Consider the following 14,904-nt stretch of genomic DNA (forward strand, 5'->3'; position numbering starts at 1 on the left):
TAATATTTGGTTGATTATAGGTTGAACATTGGTTCTGACATCAACCTGATTTTCATTTCCAAACAAGATCAAACATCTCCATGACATTAGGGTACAACGTTAATATGACGTCATGTTGACGTCCTGTGCCTGCAGGGTAGTGTCAGATGAAAAGGCACTCCTGCCCATCACAGATTGCAGCTAAGGCCAGTTTTTGTGAATGACCACAGACCTGCAGCATTTGTAACAGGCAATGTGAGAAATAAGCAGAGCGATCACTGGAAAACTTTTGTTTTTTTATCTTGCTGTGCGCTTGTTGTGGTGTTGGTTTGATTTTCATTTTGGATGAGTGGTTTAAAATTTGGCAGTTTATTATCTCTACCTACAGATCTCCAGAGATTTATTTATTTTTTGCAAGTTGGTTGCTGACAAACGCAGCTCTTCTGGAGAATGTATATTAAAAACCCCTGTTTTACAGCGTAGTATGAACTAAATCTGCAACTCTGCTGCATTATCAATCTGTCAACTACACCTGCACAGACATTTGCTTTTGCTATTGCTTCAAAACACTAACTTTGAATCAGCTATCAGAAAAGCTTAAAACATATTTTAAAATAATATTTATTTTATTCATTTTATTTTGTGTCATCAGTAGGCCAACATGTGGGGCCTCCTTCACATTCTATGGCCTATGTCATTTCCCTAAAGATTATACGATCCCTATAAAGACCACCGATGCATTCTATTAGCTGAAATACCAGAGCAGGGTATATTTGTCATATGATAGTTTCACTAGGTGTATGGAGCCACTAGTTGCATTGCTGCATATGGTGATTGCCATCATGACTTTTTCTAAAACTAATGAAACTGCCTGTACACTGCAAGGAGAGCCAGTACTTCCTGAATTATGGAAAGATGGGGACATCATAGTTGGAGGTGTTTTCTCTTTCCATAGCAGCTGGGAAGTCAGGCAGCTGACATACACCTTTGTGCCACCTCCACTAAAATGCATCAGGTAAGTAAATCAGTTGAAGCTTTTGTTCATGTCTAATGTTACATGAATAATCCACTGTTTTATATATATATATATATATATATATATATATATATATATATATATATATATATATATATATATATATATATGCATTATTATATTTTTTTTTGCTTTGTTTTGAACCAGTCTTAATTTCAGAGACTTCCAGTACGCACAGTCCATGCTTTTTGCCATCGAGGAAATTAATAACAGTTCCACTTTGCTACCCGGTGTCTCATTAGGCTACAAGATCTATGACACATGTGGCTCAGTAGCGGTTGGTGTTCAAGCAGCTATGGCCCTTGCAAATGGGCATGAGAAAATATCTGTTGAAGGGCCCTGCACAAAGCATGCTGAAGTTCAAGCCATTTTAGGGGACACAACTTCATCTGCTTGCATGGCAATAACGAAAAGTATCGGACCATTCAAGCTTCCATTGGTATCCGTTATCCTTATAAAAATAAGTTGTAATCTATGTTTTTCACAGTGTGTGCAATGAATTTTATTCCGTTGAACTCTAATAAAGATATTTCAAAGCTGAAAATACTGCATATGTTATAATTAAATGTATTGTTTTTTGCTGCTTCTTCTTTTTTGTATATTAATATCTTAGATCAGTCACTATGCCACCTGTGAGTGTCTTAGTGACAAAATGAAGTATCCTTCATTTCTTCGAACTATTGCAAGTGACCACTACCAGAGCAGAGCACTGGCAGAACTGGTTAGACACTTTGGCTGGACCTGGGTGGGAGCCTTAAGAACAGATGATGATTATGGCAACAGTGGGATGGCAACTTTTACTAAGGTGGCCGAACAGATGGGAATCTGTTTGGAATATTCTCTCCCATTTTTCAGAACATATACTGAAGATAAAGTAATGAGGATAATTGAACAGATTAAAAGCTCTACTTCACGAGTGATTGTGGGATTTCTTGCTCACTGGGACTTGGAGGTGCTACTGCATAAATTTGTTGAATATAATATTACTGGATACCAGTGGGTAGGCACTGAAGCCTGGATCTCTGATTCAGTCATTGCCAGCATGGATACACATCACATTCTACAAGGGGCTGTTGGTCTAGCAATACCCAAAACAAAAGTGACAGGTCTACAAGAATTCATTTTAAATATAAAACCACTACAGTCTTCTGGTGGTGCCATTTTTTCTGAGTTCTGGGAAGCCCTGTTTCAATGTAAATATTCCAACAAGGATATTTCAGTCTCCATAAATCCATGTACAGGCAAGGAAGAGTTGTCACAAGTGGAAAACCTATTCACAGACATGTCACTCATGCCTATTTTCAGTAATGTGTACAAAGGAGTGTATGCTGTTGCTCATACACTTCATGAACTTCTAGGCTGTAAAGACAAATGTGCCTTAAAGAAACAGCCTGATCCTGTAACTGTGGGTAACACTCAAGTATTATAATAATACTTAATTATTCCGCCAAAAATATGATACGTTTTTGTTGTTGTTGTTTCTATGACTGCTAAATATATGAAACACTTTGTTGATGTTCACGTTCTCTCTATCTCTTTCTCTTACTGATCAGTTTCTGAAGCACATTAGAAAGGTACATTTCAAAACCAAAGATGGTGAGGAGGTTTACTTTGATGAGAATGGTGATCCAGTGGCAAAATATGATATCATTAACTGGCAGCCAAGTACAAAACAACATTACGAATTTGTGACTGTTGGGTTTTATGATGCTTCTTTTATGGGGATGGATCGTTTAGCTGTCAATATGTCATCAATTTTCTGGGCAATTAATTCAACAAAGGTAAAAAACAGTTGTGTATTTGCATACTTACATACACACAACAAGCATTCATACATACATACATACATGCATTAATACACCTATGTCACAGGTTCCAGTGTCTGTGTGCAGTGAGAGCTGCCCCCATGGCACTAGAAAATCTGTAAAGAAAGGAAAACCTATATGCTGTTATGACTGCATATCATGCACAGAGGGGGAGATCAGTAATACAACAGGTAACATTTAAATCACAAAACCCATAAAAATAAAACTACACACACACACACACACACACACACACACACACACACACACACACACACACACACACACTTGAAATAGAATTATTAGCCCTCTGGATGTTTTCTTTCTGCAATTTCTGTTTAAGGGAAAGATTTTTTTCAACACATTTCTAAACATAATAGCTTTAATAACTAATTTCAAATATCTCATTTATTTTACCTTTGCCATGATGACATTACAACATATTTTACTAGATATTTTTCAAGATACTAGTAGTCAGCTTAAAGTGTATTCAATTTAAAGGTGTAACTAGGTTAATTAGGCAAAGTAGGGTAATTAGGTAAGTCAAAAAATCGAGAGAGAAAAATACAAATAAATAAATAAATAAAACTATTGCTTAAGGGGGCTAATAATATTAATCTTAAAATGTTTTTTCTACCCTAAATAAAACAAATGATACTTTCTCCAGAAGTAAAATTGCTTGCTCTGTTAAACATCACTTGGGAAATGTTCCTCAAAGCCACTCACCACAGGTGCATTACAATCACATGATGCAGCATACATGTCATTCCCTATTTGTGTGCGCAAGTCACACATTCCCATTTGAAACAACAAATTTATGCGTGCAAAAGACACAATACGTAAACAGTATCTGAAGCTGCTTGTTGGTGTGTTACTGTCTGTGTTAGTGTTCATCACAGTTTAACTTTATTCATTTCTCCAGAGTTTACAGTGTCTTTTTCACAATTAATGCTGCAAACTGCATGCTTCAGGTTTTATCAGTTTAAGATTCTCAATAATCGTGCATAGTTTTTTTAACTACACATGTTCTTGCGCTGCAACACAGGCTGAATGCATGTAACATACCTTCTGAATGCCCATATTTAACTTCAGTAAAATGTCTAAAGTGATAGTACACATTGGTGGAGGACATCCGCCAAAATTACATTTCACCCAAAATTACACATCGGCATATCTCTTTAATTAAAATAATCTTCTATTAATAAGATCAAGCTGCCTCTTTAATTTAGTTTTTTGATCACATGGCCTTGAGAATTAACTTATTTTTTATACTGTAAATGACAGCTTATAAAGTTGGGGTTTCGAAGTGTTACAATAGGGGATTATTTTTTACAATGAAAACTGAAACCAAAACCTGTAATTTTTTCATTAATTGGCATTAATATTTATATCTATTAACAGATTCAGTAACATGTCTTCGGTGTCATCAAGACTTCTGGTCAAATCTGCAAAAGGATCAGTGTATTAGGAAGCAAACTGAATTTCTGTCTTATGAAGAGATCATGGGACTTTTGCTCACAACTATTTCAGTGGCTGGTGCATTTTTAACAATGCTAATTGCAGTCATATTTTTCAAGTACAAAAATACACCAATAGTGAAAGCCAACAATTCAGAACTGAGCTTCTTGCTCCTCTTTTCACTGATGCTGTGTTTTCTCTGTTCACTCACTTTCATTGGTCGCCCCACTGAGTGGTCCTGTATGTTGAGACACACAGCATTTGGGATCACTTTTGTTCTCTGTATTTCCTGTGTTCTGGGGAAAACAATAGTGGTGTTAATGGCCTTTAAAGCTACACTTCCAGGAAGTAATGTCATGAAATGGTTTGGTCCTCCTCAACAGAGACTCAGTGTTTTTGCCTTTACTCTTATTCAAGTTTTTATTTGTGTGCTTTGGTTAACAATATCACCCCCCTTTCCTTTTAAAAATGTGAAGTATTTTAAAGAAAAGATCATTCTAGAGTGTAATGTTGGATCAGTATTAGGTTTTTGGGGTGTGTTAGGTTATGTTGGATTACTCGCTATTCTATGTTTCTTTTTGGCCTTCCTGGCACGAAAACTCCCTGATAACTTTAATGAAGCCAAATTCATCACATTTAGTATGCTCATATTCTGTGCAGTTTGGGTTGCTTTTATACCAGCTTATGTTAGTTCGCCTGGAAAATTCACTGTAGCAGTGGAGATTTTTGCCATTTTAGCCTCCACTTATGGACTTTTATTCTGCATATTCATTCCTAAATGCTATGTCATTTTATTAAAACCAGACAAGAATTCTAAAAAACATTTAATAGGTAAAGGACCCCCAAGAACCTTATAAGAAACATAAATGAAACATATTTTGAATTATGTAATATGAATTGAGTGATGTTGCTCTTAATCCACAAATGGACACACACACACAAACACTGCAAAAAAGCTTTTCTTAATAGGAGTTTTTGTCTGGTTTCCAGTTGAATTACCTACACATTCCTAAATCAAGAAGCATAATAAGCAAATTATAATCTGTCAATGAGTAAGCAAAATCTCACTTAATTTTTACACATTATTTCTGAAAGCAAGACAGTATTTTTAAATAGTCTAAACAGTGCTTCTTGATTTATGAATTTTAATATATTTGTACTAGAAACAAGACAAAATGTTGTAATTATACTACTTTAAAAGGAAATATGCTATGTCCTTTAGGGGGTATTCTAGAAAGCATTGAATGATTGAGTAACCCTCAGGCCTACAGTTTGGCTTTGGGGTACATGGGGTGTTTGTAACACCCTGATGTTTGTGGTTATTTCTTCTGCTTACAACATGCCCTTGGCTAACATGTAGCTGTACAGCATGTAGATTACTGTATTCAGCATAAACTGTGCAACTAAACTATATGATCAAAATGTAAGTATATGCTTCTATTTTTGGGAAACTAAGATTATGCATGGTTACTATGTGAAATGCATGATTATCATTATATTGTTTCACCTTATGCCCTGCAAAATAAAACCTTACATCAATTATATTTTCTAAGTGTAAGTTAAATTATTTACCATTCATGGACTGTACATTTAGTGTGAGATTTATTTACCATGAGAACATATAACATTATTACATGCACCTATAATAAATCATCAAAAAGCCAGTTGATATGTTTACATATGGAGGATAATCTAAGGGGCAAAAATCCATCTCTGACAATATGTTAACACACAGGTTATGCACTTTAGAGCTGCAAAGCAAGCTTGTGCAGAAATTATGGAATGCATGACATTTGTGCTGTAAAATGTAAAGGTGCTTCAAATACCCTGTTGAGTATTCAAGAAAATTCAAAATGTATTTTAAGTGCCTCAGAGCTCTTTCTCTCAATAAAGGGGTTCCTTGAGGAACCATGGACAGTCTTTGCAATACTTGTAGGATCCATTTGCAGTAACTGGGATCCTTCAAGCACTATTGGTTAATACTGTGGATCGTTATGGTTACGTCCGTAACCCATGTTCCCCGAAAAAGGACTGGAGACGTGTTTTCCAGACATATGGGAGTGCATCAGACAACCTATCACTCTAAAAAGAAAAACAAAACGGTCCAATGAATGCTGTGCTGAAAAAAAGGACTGGAGACGTGTTTTCCAGACATATGGGAGTGCATCAGACAACCTATCACTCTGAAAAGAAAAACAAAACGGTCCCCCCCCCCCACCACACACACAGACACACACAACACACCCCCGAGTTTTTAGTCCATCCTCCATCACACCTGGAAAAACAAGACCCCAATAATTGAATTGACAACCCTACAGAAACCAAAATCACAAGGAGGATTAAAAGCACCACATTTTTACAACTATTTCCTGGCAAATCAGCTCCAAAACATATGGATGAAACCTAACTCATCAGAAAATACATGGCAAGATATTGAAAAATTAATCTGAAAAGACATTAACAATTCAGAATTACCTTTTTACAGTCAAACAATCAAAAAACATCACTGTTTTAAAATGCCAACAATAGAAGCAACTCTGACAGCCTAGTGGAAAATTCATCAGATCACAAATTCCCCACTCACACCATCTAAGTACACCCCAAACTGGTATAACCCTGATTTCCTAGCTAACAAGAAGCCACTCAACTTTTGCACATGAGCATATAAGTAAATCACACAACTTCAGCATATCTTTAATAATAATAACCTGGCACCATTTTCCCATACATACCCAGACAAACAGCATTGGGAGTAATTACTTCTTGGAAAATGTACAAATCAAATCGTCAATTAAATCAAAATTACTTAACCAATCAATCAGTCTAAACCTTTTCCTTCAAATCTCAGAGTTTATTAATATATCTTCCTCCAAAAATTACTCTCCCAAATATACAAAATAATATCAAAATCAGACAACGCATTACCAACCACTAAATGGGAATCAGACTTATCCATTACTCTCATTTGCAAAAACACATTCTTCATGACTAAAAATGCTAACTTACAACTTATACAGGACAAAGTACTTCACAGATCTCATTTAACTGGGCAGAAATTGTTTAAAATGGGTTTCACGTCAGAAATATGTTCACAATACACACAAAACACCCCAGACACTTATCTTCATGCCTTATGGTATTGCACTTCAATTAAATCATTTTGGGAAAAGGTTACTGACTCACTCTCCAACTTAATGGGATGTCACATCCCACTGTCTCCGTCCCTCTGCATATTAGGTGACATATCCACAATAGATATAAATAATTCAAATGGTCAATTACTGCTGGTGGCTCTAACTATTGCAAAGAAAACTATCCTCATGAACTGGAAATCAATTAATACCATTCACATCTCATCCTGGAAAAACTTATTAACAGATTACATCTCTATTGAAGATCCTTTGTCTAAAGAAATTAAAGAAACAGCGCCACCTAGTGGTCAAGAGTTATAAACCATTCACTAACCATCAAGAATGATTCATAAAGTGCCAAACTGCAGTTAAAGTCCACAAATAAAAAATTAAACACCCGAAATTACATGAAACTCTGGAGGAAATGCAGATAGCGTGGTAACACAATGACGTTAATCGAATTATGTGCTATAACATGTAAAACAGAATCATGTAAGCAACACTCAAAAAGCAACTCATGTAAACACCTTAGTCTTGTTATTCTCTTAATTAGATTAATGCAAATAATTTGATTACTGATGTCCATGTAAACGTAGTCACTGTTGTAGTAGTATCAGTTGTAGTAGACATTGTAGTAGTAGTCATCGTTGTGGCTGTAGTAGCAGCAATGGTAGTTGCATTAGTAATTTTCTGTAGTAGTAGTTGGAGTAGTACTTGTAATTATTAATATTATTATTATTGTTGTTGTTGTTAGTTATTATTACTGTTGTCCTTTCTTTTTACTGTCATTATTACTATCATTACATTACTATCATTGTTGTCACTCCTTTCCACTGATTGATTTTTTTTCTCTATCTATTTTTTTTAATCTATGCTAATTGCTTCATTTATTGACAGTTATGCATGTTTTTTATGTATATATATATATATATATGTATATATATATATATATATATATATATATATATATATATATATATATATATATATATATATATATATATGTAACGTGGAGACTGACACGGAGGGATCCATTATGCAGTATTTATTAGTCACAGTCAAACACAAACATCCAATACGCACTAAAGTGCGAACACACATCACCAGTAATCAATAATGGTCTTGGGGCTGGCGGCTGACAGACACAGAGTGATTTACCAGGCGTAGATCAGTGGCAGGCGGTGTAGCTCAGAATCCGTTAGACAGGCTTGGGTCGAGGGCAGGCAGTGTGGTTCAGAGTTCGTGTATAAAGCAAGGGTCGTGGGCAGGCAGAAGGCAACTCAGAGTCAGAAACAGTCCGGGGTTATTCTCAGAAGATCAGACAGGAAAAAACGCTCAGTAATGCTGGCCGGAGCTAAACAAGACTATGAACTGGTGTTTGAGTGTGGCTTATATAGGAAGCGTGGGTCGTAACTAGATTCAGTTCAGGTGTGTGCACAATCAGTTTAGATGGATGATGTAATGCTTACGATGGCGATGCCGGGGTCTTCCACGGGGGCGAGGGGCTGGCATTTCCGGGTGTTGCAAGTGGAACTCATTCACCAGAGTTGGGTCGAGAATGTCCTTACGGTTGATCCAAGATCTTTCCTCCGGGCCGTACCCCTCCCAGTCGATAAGGTACTGTAGTTGTCCGCCCCGGCGTCTGGATCTCAGGATCCGATAAGCTTCCTCTCTGTCGATCATGATAGGCGAGGAACCCCGTTCACCGGCTGCCACCTCCCTATCCACCTCGGCTGGGCCAACAGCAGGCTTGAGCAGAGAGACATGGAATGTGGGAGAGATACGATAATGGTTAGGGAGTGTCAGTCGAAAGGAAACAGGAGAGATTTGACTTTCTATTTGGAAAGGACCCACGTACCTAGGGCTGAGTTTCTTGCAGGGTAGTTTCAGGTGAAGATCTCGAGCCACTGTCCTGGGGAATACGTGGGACCTGGACGACGATGCCGATCAGAAGATGAAGATGAATCTTCGGATGGCATGCGCTAGATGGGTGTGAGCTGCGTTCCATACCTTCTCACATTTCTTGAACCAAGTGTCGACGGCTGGGAGTTCGGAAGTTTCACCAGACCAGGGAAATAGAGGGGGTTGAAAACCAAGTACACATTGAAAGGGAGTCAGACCTGTAGATGACTTTCTCAGAGAGTTCTGCGCGTATTCTGCCCACATGAGAAATTTGTTCCACTCCGCCTGGTTGGAGTGACAATAGGTGCGCAGGAATCGACCGATCTCCTGATTGAGGCTTTCCGTTTGTCCGTTGGACTGTGGGTGATAGCCTGAAGTTAGACTGATGTTGACCTGGAGGTTCTTGAAGAATGCGGACCACAGTCGGGAGGTAGAATGGGGACCTCGATCTGAGACGATGTCTTCAGGTAGACCATAGTAGCGGAATACACATTCACATAGTAGTTCTGCCGTCTCCAGAGCTGTTGGCAGCTTGGGTATGGCGATGAGTCGACAAGCCTTAGAGAAACGATCAACGACAGTAAGTATGGTGGTATTCCCTTGGGATTGAGGTAAATCCGTGATGAAATCAATGGCTATGTGTGACCAGGGACGACGTGGGACCTCTAGGGGTTGAAGCAGCCCGGCTGGACGGTGACGGGAGTGTTTAGCCATCTGACAGCAAGAGCATTTGTTAATGAAATTGATCACATCTTTATTGATAGATGACCACCAGTAGCGGGACTGGATTAGTTGAACTGTAGCTGTGCTGCCTGGGTGACCGGAACTGGGATGGTTGTGGACTTCAGCAATAAGTTTTTCACGAAGCAACGGGGAAACAAAGATTCTGTTCTCGGGACATGCCTGCGGAGTAGGGTTTTGTTCAGATGCCTGAATGATTTCATTCTCGATATCCCATTGAATGGATGCTAGGAATAAGGGATCCTTCAAGACTGGCTCGACATCTTCAGCCAATGTTTCTTCATCCGAAAGACGAGAGAGAGAGCGTCCGCCTTGACATTCTTGGAACCGGGGATGTAGGTGACTTTGAAGTCGAAGCGAGTAAAGAATAGAGCCCACCTTGCTTGTCTAGGGTTTAATCTCTTGCAGGACCGGATATATTCGAGGTTTTTGTGGTCTGTAATAACGGTGAATGGGTGTTTAGTGCCCTCAAGCCAATGTCTTCACTCCTCCAAAGCTGCTTTCATGGCTAGGAGTTTGCGATTGCCAACGTCATAATTTCTCTCAGCTGGGTTGAGGTTACGGGAATAAAAGGCACAGGGATGGAGTTTATTTGTGGTTTGGGATCTCTGGGACAGAATGGCTCCAACACCCGTGTTGGATGCATCGATCTCGACCACAAATGGTTGATTAGGATCAGGATGACACAGGATGGGTGCGGTTGAGAAACGGGACTTGAGTTGGTTGAATGCTCTAATGGCGTCTGGATTCCACTTCAGACGAGCGTTGTTGGCTTTGACCATGGCTGTAAGGGGAGCTGCTAATGTACTGAAGTTTCTGATAAACCGTCTGTAAAAGTTGGCAAACCCCAGGAAACGTTGTAGCTGTCGGATGGTCTCAGGTTGTGGCCATTGCTAGACGGAGTCGACCTTCTGCTGATCCATGGCGACTCCCTCGGGACTGATGATATAGCCCAGAAATGAGATGCAGGTTTGATGGAACTCACATTTAGAGATTTTGGCATACAGCTGGTGTTGAATCAGACGTTTTAAAACAGCTCTGACATGCTGGATATGTTCAGGTAAGGAATTGGAGTATATAAGGATGTCGTCGATGTATACGATGACCCACTGATTGAGCATGTCGCTAAATATCTCATTTATGAAGGCCTGGAACACGGAAGGACTGTTAGCTAGACCGAAGGGCATAATGAGGTATTCATAGTGGCCATTTACGGTAGAGAACCCGGTTTTCCATTCGTCCCCCTGTCGTATACAGACGAGATTGTAAGCATTGCGGAGGTCCAATTTGGTAAAGTATTGGGCTAAGCGGAGTTGTTCAAGGGCTGCTGGGACTAATGGTAAGGGGTAGCGGTACTTGACAGTAATTTCATTCAGTCCTCTGTAGTCGATGCAGGGGCGTAGACTACCGTCTTTCTTCTTAACGAAGAAAAACCCGGCCGAAGCAGGTGAAGTGGATGGTCGAATGAAGCCTTTCTCCAGCTCCTCAGAGATGTAAGTATTTATGGCTTCAGTTTCTGGTTGAGAGAGGGAAAAAATCTGACCAAGGGGGGGGGGGGCGTTGTACCTGGCAGTAGCTCAATGGCACAATCATACTCGTGATGGGGCGGGAGCTTAGTAGCTTTCTGTTTGTTAAAGGCTTCGATGAGATCGTGATAAGCTTCAGGGACTTGACATAATTCGGCGTCTTCAGTACTGGCAATGGTGTTAATCTGGACAGGGAGGACAGAGTGTAGACACTGGTTAAAGCAATTACTGCTCCATTTTGCGATCTCACCATTTTTCCAGGAAATTTGGGGGTCATGAAGTTGTAACCAGGGTAACCCGAGGATAACGGTGTGTCGAGGAGAGTCAATCACTAGAAGGGAGAGTTTCTTCATGAAGAGAGCCTGTTTGAAGAGAGATTTGGCAGAGTTCGGAATTTTATGTGTCCTTCCCCCAGGGGGCGTCTATAGCAGTGATGGCTAGGGAAGAATTACAGGAGGTTAGAGGAATGGAATGGGTAGTGGCAAACGTGTGATCAATAAAGTTGCCAGCGGCTCCTGAATCGACCATGGCCAGAGTCGAGATCTCAATCTCATCACATCTTAAACAAACGGGTACACTCAGAACGTCATTAGTGGTCGTGAACACGGTGGTGGCACTCACCGGAAGGGCCTTGGGCGGAGGTTTGTTGGGACACAGGATTTTCGTATGACCTGAAAGACCGCAATATAGGCATAGATAATTTCTCTGTCTTCGTTCACGTTCCTCGAGGGTTAGTCGAGTTCTGCCCAGTTGCATGGGTTCAGTGGGATTCTCAGGAGATACAGGACTGGGAATGACAGAGCACAAGGGATTACGGGTGCAAAGCAGATTGTCTAACCTGATTGAAAGTTCAATGAGCTGGTCCAATGTTTTCCCATCATCACGACATGCCATCTCCTTTTGCAGTTCCGGGTTAAGAGCTTTCCTGTAGAGTGTCTTAAGAGGATCATCAGCCCAGCCCATTTGCGCTGCCAGTGTGCGGAAATGCAGAGCGAATTCGGCTGCAGGACGATCTCTGTTGAACACACAAAAGCTCCTCACCAGCATTACGACCACCCTCAGGATGATCGAACACAGTGCAAAAACGTTTGAGAAAGTTGTTAAATGAGGGAAATATCGGGGTGCTGTCTGGCCAAACTGCAGTAGCCCAGTCTACTTATATAGGAAGCGTGGGTCATAACTAGATTCAGTTCAGGTGTGTGCACAATCAGTTTAGATGGATGATGTAATGCTTAAACGTCCGGGGATGGTGACCTCTGCTGGCCAGCGAGGGGAATGACTGGGATCGAGTCGGTAACAATATATAATATATATATATATATATATATATATTTATGTGTGTGTATATATTTATTTTTTACCCCTATGTATGTACACTGACTGTCCACCTTTACATGTGCACACACACACACAGTTTTTTTTATGTTTTTGTTGTTTTGTTTTCTTTGAATGTGATCCCATTTTGTGTAGTACATACATATTCTATTAAAAAAAATAAAAAAACACCTGGAGTCTCAAGTGCTGTAGCATTTGAGACACACGTCTCCATTCCCTATTCGGGGAACGTGGGTTATGGATGTCAGGTCATTGCCCTTCATATGGGAAATTTAACATGTGTCTTCCAGACATATGGTAGTGTATGGGAAATGCCACAGCAGCTAAGCCCCTCACTCTCCTGATGTGCAGTTTGTCAAGCGTAGCGTGAGCCCACTGACATCGCCAAAAGCGCAACCTTCCAACGTCCCTTAGGCCCAGAAATTACCATTATATGGGAATAATAATAGAATTACATCAGGGGCCGTAAATGTAATTATAATATTATAATATTATAACAGCCTTCCATTGCTGTTGTTGTTTGTAATGGGGGTGAGCATGTATTTCACGCGTAAAATCAGACTCCATGCATGCTAAAGTTGATTCAAGCAGAATGTCTTTATTTTGTGCAAAAAAATGGCTCCTACACACCGGCCCCTTAATTGATTATGATAAATAACATAACGCTAACAAATATTACATAAAGGAGCCATATCAAATATCGAAGCATTACACGGCACAGACTGTAACAGTCCACATTAGTCAATTACTTTTAACAAAAGACAAAGCTTTCTTACAGGTTGTTCTAAAATACTACGTTTGGTTTTAACCCCTGGTTTTAACTGTTCGTACCAGGCCCTTATCATCTGAAAAAGTTTCTAATATTCGACCAAGTGGCCATGAGCCACGAGGCGCAGTAGGATCCAGTAAAAGTACAATGTCCCCAGTACTAAAACTTTGACATTCCTTTGTCCATTTTTGATGTTTTTGAAAGAGAGGAAGATACTCCCGTATCCATCTTTTCCAAAAAAGATCAGCTAGGTACTGCACTTGTTTCCATCTTCTTTTCACATAGAGATCTGTTTTTTTTTTTAAAAGACCTGGTGCTAAAGCAGGTTTGCCTTTCATGAGAAGCAAATTTTTTGGAGTAGGAGCTTTAAGGACATTGGGATCACTGGATACCTTGGTAATAGGACAATCATTTAGGATTGATTCTACGTCACACAGAATGGTATGAAAAAATTTGTCATCCGATATTTGTTGGTGAAGTACAGAGCAAAGAATGTTTCTCACCATACGAATAATCTGCTCCCATGCACCTCCATAATGGGAGCCAGCCAGTGGATTAAAGCTCCACTGAACCCCTACTTGAAGTAACTCCCTTTCAATTTGCTTGTTATTCCATGCAGAAATTGCCTTTTTTAACTCTCTGTTGGTGCCAATGAAGTTTGTCCCATTATCTGACCTAATGTGTATTACTTGACCTCTACGAGAAATAAATCTTCGTAGAGCATTTATACATCCATCTGTGTCCAAGGAATAGGCTACTTCCAAGTGCACCACTCTATTTGCCATACAAGTAAAAATCACTCCGTATCATTTTACTGAACTATGTCTTTTTCTAACTTCGATGGGACCGAAGTAATTCACCCCAGTATTTGTAAAAGGTGGAAGATCAGGTGTAATGCGTTAAAGAGGTAGATCAGACATCTTTTGTTCACCTGTCTTTCCTCTGTAATGTCTACATACAATACATTTGAAAATAACTTTACTTGCAGCAGCATTAGCATTTATAATCCAATATGTTTGTCTCAGTTTGGACAACATATGATTCCTGCCACAATGACCCAATTGGTCGTGAATGTGACAAAGTATAAGATTTGACACATGGTGATTTTTGGACAAAATGATGGGATGTTTGGATTCAATAGGCATGGCTGCCTTTCTGAGTCTTCCTCCTACTCTGATGAGTTTGTCATCCAATACAGGGTCCAATCTGTATATGCTGCTCT

General features: G+C 39.5%; 1 protein-coding gene across 1 annotated transcript; it reads left to right on the forward strand.

Annotated features, from left to right (window-relative positions):
* Window positions 1-779: 779 nt before the first annotated feature.
* On the forward strand, window positions 780-5,135 carry LOC130245533 (extracellular calcium-sensing receptor-like). Its single transcript, XM_056478255.1, has 6 exons — window positions 780-994; window positions 1,163-1,454; window positions 1,629-2,420; window positions 2,569-2,796; window positions 2,888-3,011; window positions 4,222-5,135. Exons 1-6 carry the CDS (start codon window positions 780-782, stop codon window positions 5,133-5,135), a joined length of 2,565 nt encoding a protein of 854 aa, XP_056334230.1.
* Window positions 5,136-14,904: the final 9,769 nt, after the last annotated feature.

Source organism: Danio aesculapii, chromosome 18 (genome assembly GCF_903798145.1).
Source record: "Danio aesculapii chromosome 18, fDanAes4.1, whole genome shotgun sequence".
In the NCBI taxonomy this organism is placed as follows: domain Eukaryota; kingdom Metazoa; phylum Chordata; class Actinopteri; order Cypriniformes; family Danionidae; genus Danio; species Danio aesculapii.

Excerpts from the sequence above, each read along its gene's own strand:
- LOC130245533 (XM_056478255.1), top strand. The coding sequence starts at position 780 with ATGGAGCCACTAGTTGCATTGCTGCATATGGTGATTGCCATCATGACT. Across the intron at positions 1,455-1,628 it reads GACCATTCAAGCTTCCATTG|ATCAGTCACTATGCCACCTG; the intron begins GTATCCGTTATC and ends TTAATATCTTAG. Across the intron at positions 3,012-4,221 it reads GGAGATCAGTAATACAACAG|ATTCAGTAACATGTCTTCGG; the intron begins GTAACATTTAAA and ends ATCTATTAACAG.